This window comes from Neoarius graeffei, chromosome 13 (genome assembly GCF_027579695.1).
Source record: "Neoarius graeffei isolate fNeoGra1 chromosome 13, fNeoGra1.pri, whole genome shotgun sequence".
NCBI classification, from domain to species: domain Eukaryota; kingdom Metazoa; phylum Chordata; class Actinopteri; order Siluriformes; family Ariidae; genus Neoarius; species Neoarius graeffei.
This window is the reverse complement of record NC_083581.1, coordinates 45,864,577-45,886,699: the sequence shown is the minus strand read 5'-3', so window position 1 is coordinate 45,886,699 and position 22,123 is coordinate 45,864,577. Positions and strand designations below refer to the sequence as shown.

At 39.1% G+C, this 22,123-nt stretch overlaps 1 protein-coding gene across 1 annotated transcript; it reads right to left on the bottom strand.

Annotated features, from left to right (window-relative positions):
• Positions 1 to 2,468: 2,468 nt before the first annotated feature.
• On the bottom strand, positions 2,469 to 21,447 carry LOC132895922 (dentin sialophosphoprotein-like). Its single transcript, XM_060936664.1, has 6 exons — positions 21,409 to 21,447; positions 12,778 to 15,083; positions 6,809 to 6,869; positions 6,569 to 6,595; positions 4,106 to 4,153; positions 2,469 to 3,752 (listed from the first exon to the last, which is right to left on the bottom strand). The coding sequence occupies exons 1-6, from the start codon at positions 21,445 to 21,447 to the stop codon at positions 2,469 to 2,471; spliced, it is 3,765 nt and encodes a 1,254-aa protein (XP_060792647.1).
• Between the last annotated feature and the right edge of the window lie 676 nt (positions 21,448 to 22,123).

The following is a 22,123-nucleotide window of genomic DNA, read 5'->3' as shown; positions in this document are numbered from 1 at the left end:
ACTCACATTCACACCTACGGTCAATTTAGAGTCACCAGTTAACCTAACCTGCATGTCTTTGGACTGTGGGGGAAACCGGAGCACCCGGAGGAAACCCACGCGGACACGGGGAGAACATGCAAACTCCGCACAGAAAGGCCCTCGCCGGCCCCGGGGCTCGAACCCAGGACCTTCTTGCTGTGAGGCGACAGCGCTAACCACTACACCACCGTGCCGCCCAGTACAGAGAATATTATGTAAAAATAAAACCCATAAAGGACGGCACGGTGGTGTAGTGGTTAGCACTGTCACCTCACAGCATGAAGGTCCTGGGTTCGCGGCCAGCGAGGGCCTTTCTGTGCGGAGTTTGTATGTTTCCCCCACAGTCCAAAGATATGCAGGTTAGGCTAATTGGTGGCTCTAAATTGACCGTAGATGTGAATGGTTTTGTCTCGGTGTCAGCCCTGCAATAACCTGTTGACTTGTCCAGGGTGTACCCCGCCTCTCACCCATAGTCAGCTGGGATAGGCTCCAGCTTACCTGCGACCCTGTAGAACAGGATAAGCAGCTACAGATAATGGATGGATGGATGGATGGATGGATAAAACCCATAAATAACTGTTTATAATTCAGCTTATGCATTTATAATCTCCCCTCATGAACACAAATATGTATATGGTGTGTATACACAGAAACAGCATTATTATGTGTTTCATTGCCCTGAGATCAATATTAGCGAGCACTGTCTGAAGCATTTAATTCTGACTCTTATTTAATGATTCAATGAATCAACGGTGTTTTGAATTTCATTACAATTTGTTTCTTCAAGAAATTATTAATTGCAAGATAAAATAAATCTCAAAAGTCAGCAATATTCACATTTTTAGAGAAACCTTTCAATGCACAACAGTCCAATATGGTTTCTATATACAGGAAATAAATACATAGTGAAATAAAAAATGATTCAGTTAGATCAAAATTGGAAAAACCTTCATTTTTAAAAATGAAAGTGATTATACAAATAGCAATTTTACTTATGGAATAGAATACAGAAAATACAATTTATAAAGCTTATTACATTTCTGAAATTTTTTATATATATACGTTTATAAAATTATCTGAGCCAAAATGAAATCACCTTTCCCTTCAGGCTCATGAGTTGAAAAGAAACATCTGAGACTTTATTTAAAAATTCAATACAGAAAATTAAACAGGGCGGCACGGTGGTGTAGTGGTTAGCGCTGTCGCCTCACAGCAAGAAGGTCCTGGGTTCGAGCCCCGGGGCCGGCGAGGGCCTTTCTGTGTGGAGTTTGCATGTTCTCCCCGTGTCCGCGTGGGTTTCCTCCGGGTGCTCCGGTTTCCCCCACAGTCCAAAGACATGCAGGTTAGGTTAACTGGTGACTCTAAATTGACCGTAGGTGTGAGTGTGAATGGTTGTCTGTGTCTATGTGTCAGCCCTGTGATGACCTGGCGACTTGTCCAGGGTGTACCCCGCCTTTCGCCCGTAGTCAGCTGGGATAGGCTCCAGCTTGCCTGCGACCCTGTAGAAGGATAAAGCGGCTAGAGATAATGAGATGAGATGAGATGAGAAAATTAAACAGAACATGGCACTATGTCCAGTGATGGTGAAAATATAGATTATAATTTTAGTTTAGCAGAATGTTTTGTGAACATTAGAGTTGCAGACTCTGACAATTCACATTTAGTAAACACAAAGGTTGTCATAATGTTAGCTTCTGTTTCTGTTTAAATATAATTTACATCTTACTGAGTGGTATCTATAGTGAAAACTAAATTAAAACGAATAATTAAAAAAAGAACTGTGTGTTACTCAGGTCCTGTACTGGTATTAGGCTGGTATTTATATATGTGTGTGTTGTCATTCAGGTCAGAGGTGCGTGTATTGTCTGTAAAAAGCATAGAGTGGAGCGCGACCCAGACTGTGGTCATATTTTACACACTACAACACACCCAGCATCTGAACTTCATTAACACTGTAATGTAATCTGAAGCTAAACAAGTGCACTCTTCTGACTGTGAGTTAACTTCAAACTTCACACACACACACACACACACACACACACACACACACACACACACACACACACACACACACACACATCTGATACATCACTTAATGATGACGTGTCTTCTTGTCCCAGCTATCTTTTTGCATATAAATAAAATTGAAGTTTAAAATATTCCAACGCTCTCAGTTATTCTTCCCACAGTCTGCTTTTCTGTGTTTCTTTGGATGCATGTCAAGAAGATTTTATTTAAATTTCAAAGAATCACAGAGTCTATATTATTTATAACAATATTTATTTGAATAGAGTACACAAAAAGAAAAACAATTTGGAGAAAAAAATTAGATAAACTAGTTAGCTGTATGATCTGTTCACTACTACTATCATGTAACATCATGGAAACATGAGAGGAACTGAGAAGTGATTCTGATTAAGTAGAACTGATCTGGTTGTTTTTTGGATTCATTCACTGGAGTTGGATGAACTGTGATGAACTACAGGCATTTCTTTTGATTCACTTGAGCTGCTTGAATTACTTGAATCACTGGAGTCACTGGAATCACTTGAATCACTAGAATCACTTGAATCACTGGAGTCACTGGAATCACTTGAATCACTTGAATCACTGGAGTCACTTGAATTGCAAGAGTCACTTGAGTCACTTGAATCACTGGAGTCACTTGACTTGCAAGAGTCACTTGAGTCACTGGAGTCACTTGAATCACTTGAATCACTGGAGTCACTTGAATCACTTGAATCACTGGAGTCACTTGAATCACTTGAATCACTTGAATCACTGGAGTCACTTGAATCACTTGAATCACTTGAATTGCAAGAGTCACTTGAGTCACTTGAATCACTTGAACTACTGGACTTGCTCGAATCACAAGATTTACTTGAGTCACTTGAATCACTTGAGTCACTTGAATCACTTGAGCCACTTGAATCACTTGAGTCACTTGAGTCACTTTGACTTGAACTGCTTGAGTCACTTGACTCACTTGAGCTACTAGAGTCTTTTGATTCACTTGATGAACTTGAGCTTGAACTGGAGCTTGAGCTTGTGTCACCAGGGCTGTTTGGTCCTTGTGTTGTTTGGGCATGGCCAGGGTCATCACCTAGCCATCCAAAACCATCAAATTCAAAGCTAAAATCAGCACTTTGGACCTTCTCTGTTTTGACATTCTGTTCAATTTGTGTTTCTGTCTTTCCTCCCTTCGCTGCTGCCTTTGCTCCTTTTGTTCCTCCCTTTGCCATATTTTTCTTCTTTTTACCAGAGGTGCCAGTGTTGTGCTTGTTCTTTTCATCATTCTTTGTGTTCTCAGCGTTCTCATTGTTCTCTGCATTCTCAGCGCTCCGAGGCCTGACGTGAGAATGCGTCAAGCTTGTTCCACTCAGACCTGAGACTGGAAGTGATGTGTCATGGCTGATGTTTATAGGCCTGTAGTTCAGTTCACTGGGTGGAGCAGTCAGAGTCAAGGGCAGTGGGGTTCCGGTGTGATTCGGCTCTGTGGACTCTGTAACAGTTGGACCAGAGGGAACCTCAGTAGGGTGATTCAGAGCACCTCTCAGAATTTTGGCTCCTATTTTAGGCACAGTGGGGTTCAGGGTTATGACCTCTAGATGCTGCTCAGATACAGGAATGAAGTTCTCCTCAGGAGCCTCAAGCTGAGTATGTGTTCTCCCAGGAGAACGCCAGAATGTCTGAAGGAGAGGGGTCGGAGTGCTGCTTGGTGAGGAAGGCACCTGAAATACACAACATACAGATGACCTCATTAAAAAGTGCCACACACACCATCAGTGAGTGACCAGAAGCCATGGTCACTAAGACAATGATTATTTCTCTCTAATTCCTACTCCCTAAAAGAAGCGTACGTGTTCCCTAGGTTCCCTAAGTGATAAGGTTTGTGCACCGCAGTCCACTATGGAGTTCAGGAGTGCACTTGATATTCTCCACTCTGCTTTCTGATATGACCCTGATATAAAATTAACATAAAAAGACTCCCTAACTTGTGCACTATATAGCTAGTTTTCCAACCTGGTTGGAGTGCTCTCTTATAAAAAATATTGGATTTATTTCACAGTGAAATACAACATACCAGTGAGACTGAATCAGCTTCACTGTTGAATATGAATTTCCCACTTCCCTGAGAAAGAGAGAGGGAGAGAGAGAGAGAGAGATATTAAAAATAAAGTAGGATGAACGAGTATGAGGAGTATGGGTACGGTTAGTATAAACATGAGTACTATGAGTATGAGTAGTATGGGTATAAGCAGTATGAGTATGAGTCAGATGAGTATGAGTTGGATGAGTATAAGTAGTATGAGAATAAGTAGCATGGGTATAAGTAGTATGAGCATGAGTCAGATGAGTATAAGTAGTATGAGTGAGAGTCGGATGAGTATACAGTGGTGCTTGAAAGTTTGTGAACCCTTTAGAATTTTCTATATTTCTGCATAAATATGACCTAAAACATCATCAGATTTTCACACAAGTGCTAAAAGTAGATAAAGAGAACCCAGTTAAACAAATGAGACAAAAATATTATACTTGGTCATTTATTTGTTGAGGAAAATTATCCAATATTACATATCTGTGAGTGGCAAAAGTATGTGAACCTCTAGGATTAGCAGTTAATTTGAAGGTGAAATTAGAGTCAGGTGTTTTCAATCAATGGGATGACAATCAGGTGTGAGTGGGCACCCTGTTTTATTTAAAGAACAGGGATCTATCAAAGTCTGAGCTTCACAACACGTTTATGGAAGTGTATCATGGCACAAACAAAGGAGATTTCTGAGGACCTCAGAAAAAGCGTTGTTGATGCTCATCAGGCTGGAAAAGGTTACAGAACTATCTCTAAAGTGTTTGGATTCCACCAATCCACAGTCAGACAGATTGTGAGTATGACTGTGGATGGAGGAAATTCAAGACCATTATTACCCTCCCCAGGAGTGGTCGACCAACAAAGATCACTCCAAGAGCAAGGCGTGTAATAGTCAGCAAGGTCACAAAGGACCCCAGGGTAACTTCTAAGCAACTGAAGGCCTCTCTCACATTGGCTAATGTTAATGTCCATGAGTCCACCATCAGGAAAAACCTGAGCAACAATGGTGTGCGTGGCAGGGTTGCAAGGAAAAAGCAACTGCTCTCCAAAAAGAACATTGCTGCTCGTCTGCAGTTTGCTAAAGATCATGTGGACAAGCCAGAAGACTATTGGAAAAATGTTTTGTGGATGAATGAAACCAAAATAGAACTTTTTGGTTGAAATGAGAAGTGTTATGTTTGGAGAAAGGAAAACACTGCATTCCAGCATAAGAACCTTATCCCAGCTGTGAAACATGGTGGTGTTAGTATCATGGTTTGGGCCCGTTTTGCTGCATCTGGGCCAGGACGGCTTGCCATCATTGATGGAACAATGAATTCTGAATTATACCAGCAAATTCTAAAGGAAAATGTCAGGACATCTGTCCATGAACTGAATCTCAAGAGAAGGTGGGTCATGCAGCAAGACAACGACCCTAAGCATACAAGTCATTCTACCAAAGAATAGTTAAAGAAAAATAAAGTTAATGTTTTGGAATGGCCAATTCAAAGTCCTGACCTTAATCCAATCGAAATGCTGTGGAAGGACCTGAAGCGAGCAGTTCATGTGAGGAAACCCACCAACATCCCAGAGTTGAAGCTGTTCTGTACGGAGGAATGGGCTAAAATTCCTCCAAGCCGGTGTGCAGGACTGATCAACAGTTACCAGAAACGTTTAGTTGCAGTTATTGCTGCACAAGGGGGTCACACCAGATACTGAAAGCAAAGGTTCACTTACTTTTGCCACTAACAAATATGCAATATTGGATCATTTTCCTCAATAAATAAATGACCAAGTATAATATTTTTGTCTCATTTGTTTAACTGGGTTCTCTTTATCTACTTTTAGGACTTGTGTGAAAATCTGATGATGTTTTAGGTCATATTTATGCAGAAATATAGAAAATTCTAAAGGGTTCACAGACTTTCAAGCACCACTGTAAGTAGTATGAGTATGAGTAGCATGAGTATAAGTAGTATGAGTCGGATGAGTATGAGTAGTATGAATGAGAGTCAGATGAGTATGAGTAGTATGAGCATGAGTTGGATGAGTATAAGTAGTATGAGTATGAGTCAGGTGAGTATGAGTATGAGTAGCATGGGTATAAGTAGTATGAGTAGCATGGGTATAAGTAGTATGAGTAGCATGGGTATAAGTAGTATGAGTATGAGTCGGATGAGTATGAGTAGTATGAGTATGAGTAACATGGGTATAAGTAGTATGAGCATGAGTCGGATGAGTATGAGTGAGAGGAGTATGAGTAGCATGGGTATAAGTAGTATGAGTGAGAGTCAGATAAGCATGAGTAGTATGAGTGAGAGTTGAATGAGCATGAGTAGTATGAGTATGAGTCGGATGAGTATGAGGAGTATGAGTTGGATGAGTATGAGTCAGATGAATATGAGTAGCATGGGTATAAGTAGTATGAGTGAGAGTCAGATGAGTATGAGTAGTATGTAAGGAGAATGTGGATCTTACTGACTGCATCTCCTCCACCTGGGGAACCTGAGAGACATGAAATAACAACAATCAGAGAGAGAGAAAAAGTAACACATTTTACACTTAAAGGCACTTTTTCACCCAACCCTGCCCCACCCCTTCTCACTGTCTGATCTTTTCACTGCTTTGGGTCTGATCTGGACAGTGAGATTGGATTCTGTGTTTCTTGCTAAATTGGATAAAGCTCCCAGTAACACACAGTAATGCAGTGTAACGTACTGGAAGAGCAGTGAGGGAGCCAAAGAGGAACAAAAGCACGACCTTCATCATGGTGGCAGATCTGTAAAATAATAGGACATGAGAAATGATCACACAGAAAAACTATTACTCTTAATAAACAGACAGGAAACAAAGTAAACATCCATGAAGCATACGCACACAAACAGCCAACATTAATATTTTATTTATGTTTTCTTTCATTTGTTTGTTTAGCAAAAATAATAAACATAACTCAGACAAGTAAGGAAAAAAGTGATGCTCCTTTTCTACAAATGCAGAAGAAAGAAGGCCAATACTTAATCAGATCTTTAAAAAAAAAAGCAGACTCATAAGAACCTTACAAATTTATCGGTCTTGTTTATCAAGCTTAAATTGTCTGAATCATTAGAATTATATGAACTGACTGATTCACTATTGTCATTTTGGTGGATTTATAGAGTTGCTTGAATCAGTAATCACTCAAATCAATTCATGTAAATGCCAGAGCCTGTTGAATCACTAGAAACTCTTGAATCATTTGAATCACTAATCCTCCAATCACATTCATTATTGGAATCATTTGAATGCCAAAGTCACTTGACTCTCTAGAGTCACTTAAATAATGGGAATCATGAATCACTCTCATCTCTTACATTATTGGAGTCATTTGAATGCCAGAGTCACTTGAATTACTACTATCACTGGAATCATTTGTACCATTAGAGTCACTCAAATCACTTAAATCTCTTGAATCATTTAAATTGCTTGAGTCATTTAAATAATTTGAATCATTAGAAATACTATAATTGTATCTGATTCACATTATCAGTCCAATATGATACAGTTTTAGAAGAACATTTTATAACCACTGGTTAATGTGTTGTGAACAGGATGGAAGGTTAACATTCCACATGAGTTAAGTAATTTTTGTGCATGTTGCACAGCAATACACACCGATTCATGTGAGTCAGGAATATTCTAATGAGAAGAGTCAGGATTAGTTGATTGTACTTAATGGTTATGATGTGACATGATATGATGTGCAGTGTATTTGTGCAGTGCATGCTGGGAATTATAGTGGCTGGGCACTGATGGGTAGAAACTACAGATGGCTATATTACAGTATGCATTACTGAAGCCACCTTTATAGTAGTACATATTGCCTGAAAGTAAATGCCCCCCACTCACATTAATTTAGCTTGATGGGACTTCATAATAATTGACATGAAGGGTTTTTGTTTGTTTGTTTGTTTGTTTGTTTGTTTGTTTTTTACACACTTGTGAATTTTCTTTGCTACCCTGAATTGTTTTGAATAAACCATCAAACTCACAAAACTGAACTGCATCCAAAAAACTTCCTACTCTAACATCCTAATGTTTGCATGGAAAGTTTTATTAGATAGCTCACTACTCATCTAATTCTTCAGTTCTTCAGTTAAACAGCACATGATTAACTTAACTTTAATGACCCCTGTATCTTCTGAAGCAATTCAATAATGTCACTTAAACTGAGAGCTGATACAGGAAACATGTTTGCACTTGAGATTTGTTTAATAAGTAAGTAAGTAAGTAAGTAAGTAAGTAAGTAAGTGAGGAGCTTTACCTGTCCTCTCGCTCTCCCTCTCAGTGTCTCTCGTTCCTCAAACAGCAGGAGTGATGGAGGTTTACCTGTGCACCTGTAAAACCCTGCAGTGCTTTATATAAACACAGCCAGGTGAAACACACACATGGCTATACTTAGGCTAAAGTGCACCCACACACTGCTAATGACTAGGGTTCAGTGTATCAATAACAGGCGTTAGTGTCTAAAGTGATACTTCCATCTGTCCTGCTATACAATTACACACACACACACACACACACACACACACACACACACACACACACACACACACACACTCAGAGAATGCAGAGCTGAGCTAACAACCCACTGCCATGTTTATTTAAAAACAACTTTTCACCAGACTGTGGATAAATTCTTGATTGTGAATGGTCAGAAGATGTTGATTAATTATCTATAACAGCAGCTCTGATTGTAGTGCAGCTGCAGATCACAGGTTTACATTAATGCACTCTTTCTAAATACGTTCTTGTTTCTATAGTAACAGCTCATTCACAGGGACTCGTACAGTGGACCCTACACTAATAATAAACAGGTTTTTTAATGAGGTTTTAGAAACACTTGGGGACATGCTGTTATGGGAAAATAGTCAACTTAAGGGTGGTAACAGTAAATTGTACTTCATCACATTCTCTCTCTCTCTCTCTCTCTCTCTCTCTCTCTCTCTCTCTCTCTCATTCAGTGTTTATTACTTACATATTATGACATATAAGTGGAAAAAGTAACTCATGTAACAGCTAAATAGTAAAATATGGAAGAGTCAGAGAGATGTGCCTGTGTTATGACTTTCTATTTCCTGTAACATTGATCATATAGAAGTGTGTTTATTTTCCCTCACACTGATGATGCATCATCAGACAGAGGACAAGAGCATGTATTATACATTATTACACATTATTACAGATTATGAGCTGCAGACATAAACAAGGAAAAACTCCTTTTACTTTACTCACTGATTTCAGTCTTGCAAAACTGTGATTCACTAGTAAAAGTGTGTGTGTGTGTGTGTGTGTGTGTGTGTGTGTGTGTGTGTGTGTGTGTGTGTGTGTGTGTGTGTGTGTTGGGGGGGGGGTGTTGCAGTGTAATAATATCCACAGAGCAGCATAAATATGGTATTTGAATGAAAATGCAGCTTGCTTTGAAATGGTGGGTGTGGTTTTGGAACATTCAGGGGTGTGTGTGTGGTACCGACATTATTTAATGACAGTTTTGAAATTCAGTTATCAATCAATAACTAAAACATAGCTAAGGAATTAAACAGTGTGTGTTGTGTAGAACATTCGTGTTGTGCTGTTATAGGAAAATAATCAACATCAGGGTGATGTGATGTGTTGAATCAGATTTACTGTTACCACCCAAAAGTAGATTATTTTCCTATAACAGCAGGTCCCCAAGTGTTTTATTTCTCTTATACCACAGCAATTTACCAACAATTACAATTTACTTATTGAAGAATGACACATGCTTTTATCCATTTATTGTTACATTTACTGCTGGTGAAACAAGTTAGTTCCTATTGTTACTTACGTTATAGCAGCGATAAACAGTCGCTCCCTCACCAACCTCTCCCCCTCCCCTTTAAGTTAATAAAACAAAAGAAAAAAAAACCCTGCAACTTGTCATGTTACACAATGCCTCCATCACCACAAATGTCTGAGGTTTGCTTGTTTAGTTTTGGACTGCAATACTAATGTAGCTAACAAGTAAGGGAATGTTATAGCCTCCACATTTTGCATAAATGGTTTACAATTAACTTTTGTTCAAACTGTTCCTTTAGAGTGTAATGATTAGAGCCCTCTGCTGGTTGTGAGCTGAAGTGCAGCACATAATAATGTAATACAGAAGCTAGAAATTAAGAAACTAGCCACACTCACTGCAGGGAAATGTTGTGAATTTATACCATCGACTGAAGAAAACATGGATGGCGTGGCCCAATTGCCTCCCATTCTATAGAAATAAAGGCAAAACCCCTCTGCCATTTTGTCAAATTTGAAGCCAGAGTCTGCACAATAGAGATGAGAGTCAAAGTCAAGTACACCCACTCATTTGGTATGCCCACCCACTGGGCCCACCCACAAGGACCAGCATGTCATAGAATATCTTCGTTGTGGAAATCAATTTTACATCTATCTAGAGAGCTTTAACAGTTTCAGCTGGATATATTTCATGAATAAGGATGCATCTAATATCACATGGATATGAACTGGAAATTCGTTCATCATACCAGGGCAGAATGCTCCAGTAGTGCAGTGTGAGTTAATAATTCGTTATTTGGGGCACATAGCTATTCTGAGCGCAATGTAAACTAACCAGCCTAATTCTAAAATCCATCCCAATATTATTGGTAGTGTTTGTGTTCACTGATGGACAAATGGCCTTTGCCCAGATTTTGATAGCTGACTGGCTGGATGTCAATTGTACAAAAATTGTACTGCAGCCAGTCAACAGGGGCACTAGACATGTGATGGCTTCACTTTTTAAGACAATATGTTGTCCATGTTTTCTATAATCGGTGATGTACAGTACCAGTCAAAAGATTGGACACCCCTACTCATTCATAGGTTTTTCTGTATTTTGGCTATTTTCTACATTGTAGAACAATACTGAAGACATCAACACTATGAAATAACATCCGGAACATATATGGAATTATATGGTAAACAAAAAAGTGTTAAAAAATCTGTTTCGTGTTTTAGATTCTTCAAAGTAGCCACCGTTTACCTTGATGACACTTTAAACACTATTGGCATTATCTTAATCAGCTTCATGAGGTAATCACATGGAATGCTTTTCAATTAACAGGTGCCTCGTCAAAAGTTAATTAGTGCAATTTCTTGCCTTCTTAATGCATTTGAGATCAAACAGTAAATAGTAAATTATACAAATACAATAAATAGCCCTATTCCACAGCTGTAGTAATCCATGTTATGTCAAGAACTGCTCCACTAAGTAAAGAGAAACGACATCCATCATTACTTGAAAACATGAAGTGTCTTTTAATGAATAAACATAAAGAAAAACCGGGGCGGCACGGTGGTGTAGTGGTTAGCGCTCTCGCCTCACAGCAAGAAGGTCCGGGTTTGAGCCCCGTGGCCAGCGAGGGCCTTTCTGTGCGGAGTTTGCATGTTCTCCCCGTGTCTGCGTGGGTTTCCTCTGGGTGCTCCGGTTTCCCCCACAGTCCAAAGACATGCAGGTTAGGTTAACTGGTGACTCTAAATTGACCATAGGTGTGAATGTGAGTGTGAATTGTTGTCTGTGTCTATGTGTCAGCCCTGTGATGACCTGGCAACTTGTCCAGGGTGTACCCCGCCTTTCGCCCGTAGTCAGCTGGGATAGGCTCCAGCTTGCCTGCGACCCTGTAGAACTGGATAAAGCGGCTAGAGATAATGAGGTGAGATGAGATAAAGAAAAACCATTGAAATAGAAAGTGTGTCCAAACTTTTAATTGGAATTGTATATAAAAAATTTTTTTTTACAGAAATATAAACACTTTTAAAAACGATTAACTGCACCTTGACAGTAATCCATTTTAAATACATGGTGAATAACCACACAGGAAACTGTTACAGCTGCATGAACCATTGCATTATAATATTTATTTATTTTATTTATCATCTAAAATAGAAACCATGCTTCTGGAGAATAAGCTCAATCTGGGGGAAGAAAAAAAAAACTTTTCCCCTGTCATTATATTGATACACTTGCAATGCAGATTTTTGAGCTATCAGTATTATTACAGCTAGTTTTATTCGAGGTAAATCTGGACCACATTTCCATTCCAAAAATACAGCAATTCATTCCTGAGAGGAGAAAACAGACCTACATCCACTACATCAATCACATGTGTAATACAAGAAAAAAACATTAAAACTCCAATCAGAAAACTTGCTAAAACAGTGTCATGGCTGCTCCAGAGATCTATACTAGAAAAATTTGCTAACAGTATGCATTTTTGCTAAAAGAGGACATGATTGCTAACAGAGAATATGATTTCTAATATATATTAATGCTAACATGCTAACCTTATATACTGTAATATAACACTTATGTTGCAAGACCAAGCACCAACCTTCTATTAGCAATTCCTGACTAGGTCTTTAATTGTTAAAAACATGCGCTACGTTTATACATATTTTATTTTATTTTATTTTATTTACTTTCCTCACTGCTATCGTCGGTTCGTCTCCTGTTGCTACGAAGATGATAATGTCTGGTACTTTGTGGCCTTTGAACATTTTTCTGGACTGATTGTCCACTTTGATTAGCTATGGGAACTTTCAGGGCTTGGAGCAAAGACATCCAGAGATTGGTGGCTATTATTTTAGCGGGTGTCTCTACAGAAAATGGACTGCTTATCCCCTGGCTGGACTTCCTATCTTGTGTGTTTTCTTCATCACTGCCATTTTCAGTGTGTTGCACGTGGCTTGGTTGACTAGCGATGGGGAACACTGTGGATGGTGTAAAGATCTGAGATTCCCGAGACTCCTCACTGTCGTTAGCAGTGTTAGCATTAGCATTAGCTTCAGCACTATTATCTAATCCTCCACTGCTCTGAGTTGTAATGTGCAGGTTAGCACTCAGATTTGATGTGGTATTCTCACTGGAGGTGTCTTCATTGCTAACAAGTGAATCACTTGTTGGCACTGATTCAGAATTGAGTGTTGGGCTCTCTGTGGTGAGGTGTACTGATTCATGAGTCACTTCTGCACTGATTCCTGGAGTATTGGTTGCAGATTCATCTGAAAATGATTCTTTGTTTTGGTTGTTTTCAGATATGGTGGTGTCTGCGGGTGTAGAATCAGGGTTTGTCCCAACAGCAGTACCTTCTTCATTGGATCCACCATTGAACGAAAGAGACATGATGCGCTCGAGTGTGTTGACCAGTGGATCATCTTCTTCTGAACTAAATGCAGGTATGAGATCTACATTTGACTGACTGTGAGGTTCTTCTTCATTGTGTACCTCCTGCATGTTATGATTAACCTGAACCGCAGGCATGTGGGAAGGTGTCTGAATCGCTGGATCAGGAGTTCCCTGGTTTCCTTGCTGATCTATTGGAGTCTGGCTCTCTTGTTCAGAGTCCATGGTCTCAATGCTCTCCTCACTGCTGGAGTCCCCTGTTGCAGTCATTTTCTTGCTCACAGCATCATGTCTGGTTTCGGTACCCTCTTCACTGTTGGACACAGCAGAATCAGGAGGACTGTTAGAATCATTTGGGTCTTTGGAAGACTGCAGTCCAATTTCTCTGCTTGTTTCAATAAAGCTAGAGTTTGATGGTTCTTCTGATGGCATGTTGTGTGCAGAATCCATGCTCTCAGAACCTTCAGATAGTAATGCTGGGGTACTTGATGGCGAAATGGAGGGTGACTGAGGTTGTTCTTCACTATAAGAGTTATCCTGGTTGTTTGAAATCTCTGTAGGGCGGCTCTCATTTTCTTCCACTGAGTATGGTGGAGTGGTTTCTTGCTCTATGTCATGTCTTGGAGCTTGATTCTCTGTTTCATGATATGGGTCCTGGTTGTCATATCCTTCCTGATAGGGGTCATGCCTTGTTCCATAAGGGTCATAACCTGCACCATAGGGGTCATATCCTGCACGATATGGGTCATACCCTTTACCATAGGGGTCATAACCTGCTTGATAGGGATCATAGCCTGCTTGATACGGGTCATACCCTGCTTGATAGGGGTCATACCCTGCACCATAGGGGTCATATCCTGCACCATAGGGGTCATACCCTGCACCATAGGGGTCATACCCTCCAGCATACCCAGGATGGTTCCTGTATGGGTCATAATATCTGGGATCATACTGCCATTCATCATTAACGTACTCAGGATACAAGTCTGAACCAGAGAAAAAAGGTGTTGGAAGACCTTCATTCTTTTCCACCACTTCTGTATTTACCATGGACTCTGGACCTGAGGTCAGCCTTGGGGTCTTGCTCAGTGTTGGATCAGTGACACTGTTCTTCCATTTATCATCTGTTTCCTCCTCTGAGCTGGAGCTCAGTGCTTTCTGAAAAGGTCCTAAAATGGGTTCTGAGTTTGTTGGAACAGTCTGACCTTCTACAGAAGAGATATCTGATCTGGGGTTGGTTCCTTTGCCATTTCCTTCTGCTGAAGTAGTTTCCTCATGGATTAATGTCAATGCAAGAGGTGATCTGACACCTATAAGTTGTCTGGGGAAGTAGTGTAGGACAGAAGGTTCTGCGCTATCTGATTGATCAGTATGGACCTTTGTCTTTTGGAACTCTGATGCAGAATCAGACTCATTTGAGTCCTCCTGTGAGCTGAATGTATCTGAGGTGGTTGGTATTTCTTCCTCATTTTTGTCCAACTCTTCATCACTGTGTAGCACCTCAAATCCTTCTGTTGGGCCCTCTTCACTCACTTCCCCATCATTATCAGTGTTGTGTTTCTCAGCCCCATTATCCTGTATTCCTTCATCACTGACTCTTTCATTGCTTTCACCAAGCTTGGCATTAGACATTTCCTCACTACTCACAGAGAAGATGAAGCTCACAACATCAAAGGAAACATTGGTATTATCATCCCGTAAACTGACAGTAACAGTGCTCTGGCCATTTTCATTGGGTTTTCCAAAACCTGCAGGTGCCTTGATTATGATGTCACTTCTGGGGGTTCCCCTAAATGAAATGACCCGCGAGGTAACCTGACAAAAGACATAAGGTGTTCTAAAATTACACAGGTACTTGTTATATAAATTGCGCTTTAACATACTGTATACAATAAAGCACACATACAACATTATTTAGTATTATATTAATTTGGTAATAAATAATTAACCTTTCTACAATTTATATCAATAGAACTGCAATAATTATACCAATATATATATATCTCATCTTCAACTCCCTTTCCTCCATCCCTCCACTTCTTTCTTTCTTTCTTTCTTTCTTTCTTTCTTTCTTTCTTTCTTTCTTTCTTTCTTTCTTTCTTAAGTATAAAGTGGTATCTTTGTACTTTAAAAAACCTATACCCATTTCCCTTTTATCCTTTCATCACTTTTGGCTCATTGTAAATGTTAAAATGTCAGCTGCTGTAAAGATTATTGGTTGCATTTGGGCCATTTTTATACACCAGTTATTACCAAAACTGACCATAATCTGTCTAAACCCAACCACAATACAAGCCTGTAAAACATCCCAATTACTCATTCTCATTCTTTACAACTTTAAACATGCTGTCCAAAGTGTTCATACTTTTTGGGTAAAAGATGTTAAGAAGTCAAGTGAAACATACAAAAAAACAAAATAGAAGTGGTGCATAAAGGATAAGGAAGAAACATCTGTAATGATATGCTTGTGTTTCCTGTGTGGAAAAGTGTATGGAGTGTTGAGGAACCTGCCATGAAAATGACGCTGATCTGCTGTACATGCAATTTATTTCACAAATACAAAATTTTTTCCAAATTATATCTAAAACTCACCTGGGATTCCTGTGAACTTCTCAACTCATTATTCTGGTGCAGCTAAACACACACACACACACACACACACACACACACACACACACACACACACACACACACACACACACCATCATCATCATCATCATCATCATCATCATTATTATTATTATTATTATTAGTAGTAGTAGTAGTAGTATTAACAACACTATTTACCATACATGTATATTTATAGATATTAAAGACATTGACAGAATATATAGATTCTTATATTTATACTGCACCTGTAATTTAGATTACAAATTTCACTGTGCCACAATATAGTGATTAGGATCTCAGCACTGTTAAGAGTTTTTAATTAATTTTAATTCATTTAGATAAATGGCAATTAATACAAATTTCCCACTTTTGAGAAAATGAGACAATTGCTTAAAGTTAAACATACAGAGTACAGCTTATATAAAACTAAACTATTACAATTCATCAACACTAGTGGGGTTAAATAGCAGAAAATGTAAATAAATGTTCTGAAAACACAATTTACTTGCTATATAATAAGATACTAATTAACCAATCAGAATGAACTGTGAAAGTGAAATGAGTTACTAATGAATTAATTAAACTCCAGTGTGTCAGTATGCAGACAGAATGTAAATACTGTATATTAATGAGGATGGGGTTTTCTTACAGGAGCAGCGCAGGTCAGGAGGACAACAGAGAGCAGGAGAACAACTCGTTTCATCTCCAACATCATCTAACAACTCATATACACGCACACACTCACATACAACACACTCACTGACACACAGATGATGAATCAAACGAATACACACTGAAAACACTGTCAGAAATAATCCACTGTCTTTATTCTTCTTCAGCCTTTCCTCAAAATAAACGTGTTCATCATTCAGATGTTCTCTTTAATCCATCCATCCATGCTCTGTATGTGTGGGTGCGAGAGAGAATGTGTTTTTATATATATATATATATATATATATATATATATATATATATATATATATATATATGAAAAAGTGTGTGTGTATGTGTGCGCGCACGCGTGTGTGTGCGTGTGTGTTTCCTGCGTGTCATATATTCTGGGACATTTTGGTCAGCAAATGAGCAATGACAAAACCCTAAAATTGTGTGTGTGTGTGTGTGTGTGTGTGTGTGTGTGTGTGTGTGTGTGTGTGTGTGTGTGTGTGTTCCTGTGCAGCAGGCCAATTCTACAGCACACAAAATTACAGTACACACTTACACAGATGAGAGAGAGACTGAGCGTGTGTGTGTGAGAGAGAGAGAGAGAGAGAGAGAGAATGTTCATGTACATGCAGGGTTTCAAAAAGACACATTACTCAGTTAAACCAGATAACATCAGTAGAAGTTGCATAAGTATTCACCCCTAAAAAAAATCCATCATGAATTCCAAGGAATGATCAAAACAGGTCCAGGACAAAGTTCTGGAAAAGTATAAATCAGAGTTTGGTTGATTAAATAAAGTCTAAAACTTTGAAACATCCCATAGTGATACATAAAATCTTCTTCTTTGTCCCATAGCCAGCAAGGGCCATAGGGGTACCACTAATGATATTTTAACAGTCCATCATTGGTGTGTCTAGAGCATTTAAAATTGGCAGAGCCCATCTCTCTGCAAGCTTGATTAATGGACATTTTAGAGTCGCCAGTTAGCCTAACTGCATGTCTTTGGACTGTGGAGGAAACCCATGCAGACACGGGGAAAACATGCAAACTCCACACAGAAAGGCCCCTGTTGGCCACTGGGCTCAAACCCAGAACCTTCTTGTTGTGAGGTGACAGTGCTAACCACTACACCACCATGCCGCCCTGACGTAAGATATATTGTGCATAATATTAGTCAGAGGCACTACCAAAGGACAAGTGTAACTATCAACATGACGCTACCATCAACATGCTTCACTGTGGGGATGATGTTTTCAGGTTCTCAAACTTCAGTTTTGGTCTTATCAGAGCAGAGATTATTTTTTCCATGTTTGCTGAGATTCCAAATGGGATTTCATACAGCTCTCCGCAGCCTTGTGGTGTGTCCAAACTATGGTTGTCAGTATTATTGGACATTTTTGGAGCTTCATGACATAAAATCCCCAAAAAATCATTTTCATTTCAGACTGTAACACTACAAAATGAGGAAAAGTTCAAGGCCAGAGAATATTTATACAAGCCACTGTACGTACACGTATAAAGGCCCATTAGACCCATATAAGGTAGTTGTATGTTTTTCTGGTGGATTTGCTTGTTGTGCAGCAGTGTGTAATTACACGTCCCCCACAATCACTTTCCAACTGTAGACATTTTTGTGTCTGAGCTTCAGAGAAATGCATGAAGAGTTTTGAGATTTCTGTTTTCTGCCACCTTAATTATAGCGAAGGTCAACCCCTGAATCTACAATTACACTGCTGGACCTGTGGTTTACACACACACACACACACACACACACACACACACACACACACACACACACACAAGCTAGGTTCTTACATTCATTTGTTTTTATAGAGGATTTCAGTGGAATTTGGGGTTTTTATGAACCTTTTACAGTTTAAACTGTTTCAGACTAAACTGTGAAACTTTCCGTCTGAAATGCAATGACAGCATGTTTGAAAATTTATATTTACACTGACAGTGGATGATCTCATAAAGGTTATTCCAATCGCCAACCAATCAGCATCATTTCAAATCACACTCAACGCCAACGTGTCTCAATTCACTCTCCATAATGCACTACAAATCAAGCTTACCATGATGTGTTTCAGCATTTTCCCCAGTATTCTCAGGAGAGGCTCAATATTAATTTCCAATCTGACCAGGATAAAGCACTTACTGAAAATGAATAAATGAGTTATAGATGTATTGTATATATTCATCATCAATTAAATTGTCATATAATGTAAATAGGGTGACATGGTACTGTAGTGGTTAGCACTCTCGCCTCACAGCAAGGTTCTGGGTTTGAGTCCAGTGGCCGATAGGGACCTTTCTGTGTGGAGTTTGCATGTTTTCCCCGTGTCTGCATGAGTTTCCTCCAGGTCCTCCGGTTTCCCCTGCAATCCAAAGACATGCAGGGTAGGTTAATTGGTGGTTCTAAATTGACCGAATGAGTGAATGGTTGTTTGTCTCTATGTATCAGCCCTGTGATGATCTGCCGACTTGTGCAGGGTGTACCCCGCCTCTCGCCCATAATCAGCTGGGATAGGCTCCAGCTTGCCTGCGACCCTGCACAGGGTAAGTGGCTACATATGATATACAGATATAGTACTATCACATTTTTATGTTTTTATTTCCGTCACTGTCAGGTTTAGATCTCACTTGCAACTGCTTATAAAATGATCTAATCTGACTTATTGACATTTCATTTGGAAACTGAACCTTTTTCCTTACATACAAACCCTATTTCCAGAAAAGTTGGGATATTTTCCAAAATGCAATAAAAACAAAAATCTGTGATTTGTTAATTTACATGAACCTTTATTTAACTGATAAAAGTACAAATATTTTCAATAGTTTTACTGACCAACTTAATTGTATTTTGGACATATAAACAAAGTTAGAATTTGATGCAGGCTGCAGCACATTCAAAATAAACTGGGACAGGGGCATGATTACCATAGTATGAAATCATGTTTTCTTTTAATAATACTTTTTAATCATATGGGATCTGAGGATACTAACTGTTGCAGTTTTGCAACTGGAATTTTTGTCAATTCTTGCTTGATACAAGACTTCAGCTGCTCAACAGTCCATGGTCGCTGTTGTCTGATTCTCCTTTTCATTCTCAATAGGAGACAGATCTGGACTGGCAGCAGGCCAGTCAAGCACACACACTCTGTCTGTGAAGCCACGTTGTTGTAGCTCATGCAGAATGAGGCCTGGAATTGTTCTGCTGAATTAATTAACTGATGCACCCCATACCATCACAGATGCTAGCTTTTGCACCTTTCTCTGATAACAAACTGGATGGCCGTGTTCACCTTTGGCACTGAGAACTCGATGTTCAATTTTCCCAAAAACAATCTGAAATGTGGACTCATCTAACCACAGCACATATTTCCACTGACTTTCAGTCCATCTGAGACAAGTTCGGGTCCAGAGAAATCGGCAACATTTCAGGTTGCATTTCTGGATGCAGCAGTGGCAACAGTTTTCCGAAGTACTCCAGAGCCCATATGCCTGTATTTGTCACATTAACATAATAGTTTCTCAGGCAGTACCGCCTGAGGGCTCAAAGGTCACACACATTCAGCAGTGGTTTCCGACCTTGCCCTTTATGCACTGAGATGTCTCAGAATTTCCTGAATCATTTCATAATATTATATACTGTAGATTTTGAAAGACCTACATTCTCTGCAATATTGCATTGAGAAATGCTCTTTTTTGAATTGACTAACAATTCTCTCATGAATTTTGGCACAAAGGAGTGAGCCACTACCCATCCTTGCTGCAAAGACTAACCCTGTGTCTGAAATCGCTCACTCGTTCACTACTCCCTACTCCCTATATAGGGGATTACTACATAGAGGACTATATAGTGAGCTCAATGGTAAAATGAAAAAATGCTTTTGGACACTAGTCCGTCGCGCTGGTATTTATGTCATTACTGTTGCACAGTTAAAACGTGCCAGATCAGGTGGCATTGCCAACAACATCAGACTTGTCTTAGACATTCTTGATTACTCACACCTTATTTTTGATAACAGTTTCATGCTATTTTTAGACTTTTTTAAAGCCTTTGATACTGTGGAACATAGTTTTCTATTTCACTCATTAAGAAAATTTGGCTTTGGAGATTTCTTTTGTAATGCCATCAAAACTCTATACAATAATGCCAACTGTTCAATCAAACTCAAATATGGGTCATCTCCCATCTCCTAGGTTTGCCATGAAACGTGGTGTTCGGCAAGGTTGCCCAATATCTCCATACTTATTTCTACTAGCTGCCCAACTCTTGTGTGATCATATCAAGTGTAGTAATCTGCAAGGTATTTCTATAGCTGATGGAAATGTCTTAATTAGTCAACTGAAAAATTGAAATGACAACTCAATTTTCCATTTCTGTCAGAAGGTGGAGTAAGCGGAACAATGCATTGCAAAGCGTTACACGGACCTATTAGCTATAAAAGATTGTTGTGTTGATTCAATCTACAATATCCCAATAAAGAGCACTGTTACTTATTTAGGTATCACTATTGATAAAAATGAATCCCAAAGGTGTCATAATAACTTCATTTTAATAATTGATAAAACCAAAAAGAAATTTAATCAGTGGTTTTTACGTGACTTGTCCTTAAGAGGTCGAATACTCCTTTCAAAGGCTGAAGGTATCTCAAGGGTAACGTATGCTGCTTTATCACTAGGAGTTGAGAGCCATGTGTGTAAAACAATAGACAAAATTTTATTCAACTTTGTTTGGAAAAACCGGACTCACGATCTTAAAAAATCTGTGTTAATGAATTAATACAGTAAAGGTGGCCTTAATCTCTTGGACTTCACCTTGCTAAATTACACCTTCAAGATTAATTGGATTAAGCGTTACCTTAAGTGTCTGACCTCCATATGGAACTTTATTCCCCATTATGTCTTCTCTTCAGTTGGTGGGCTCCAATTTCTGTTACTATGTACTTATAATGCTGACAAACTTCCCCTTAAACTTTCTTCATTCCACAAACAAATGCTTCTAGCATGGTGTCTAATTTACAAACACAACTTCACTCCCCATAGGTTCTTTATCTGGAACAATAGATATATCTTGTATAAAAACAAATCTATTTTCTTTCAACAGTGGTTTGATAACAATATTATTCTACTGAGCCAGTTGTTTGACCATCATGGGCGTCTTTATGGTTATGGTGAATTTATGCAACGTTATGGAATTCCTGTTACTCCTAAGGATTTTTCTATTGTTTTTGATGCTGTGCCTTCGGGCATCATCTCACTTTTTAAAAATCCTAATATACACAACAATTTGCCCATATCACTAACAGTAACTGAAACCGCCGTTGGGAAAGCTTGTCTCACATGTACTGTAATAACAAAAATAAGAATAAATTTATTCATCAACTATTTCAACAGGACATTGTGAGTACACCTTCTGCCATATCCTATTGGTCTACCTTTGTCGGAGATATTAATTGGGAAAAAGTCTGGCTATTACCTCACAAGTTTTTGTTAACTAACAAGGTCAAAGAGATATCCTTCAAGATGCTCCACAGGTTTTACCCTACTAATCAGTATATACAGAGGCTCAAGAA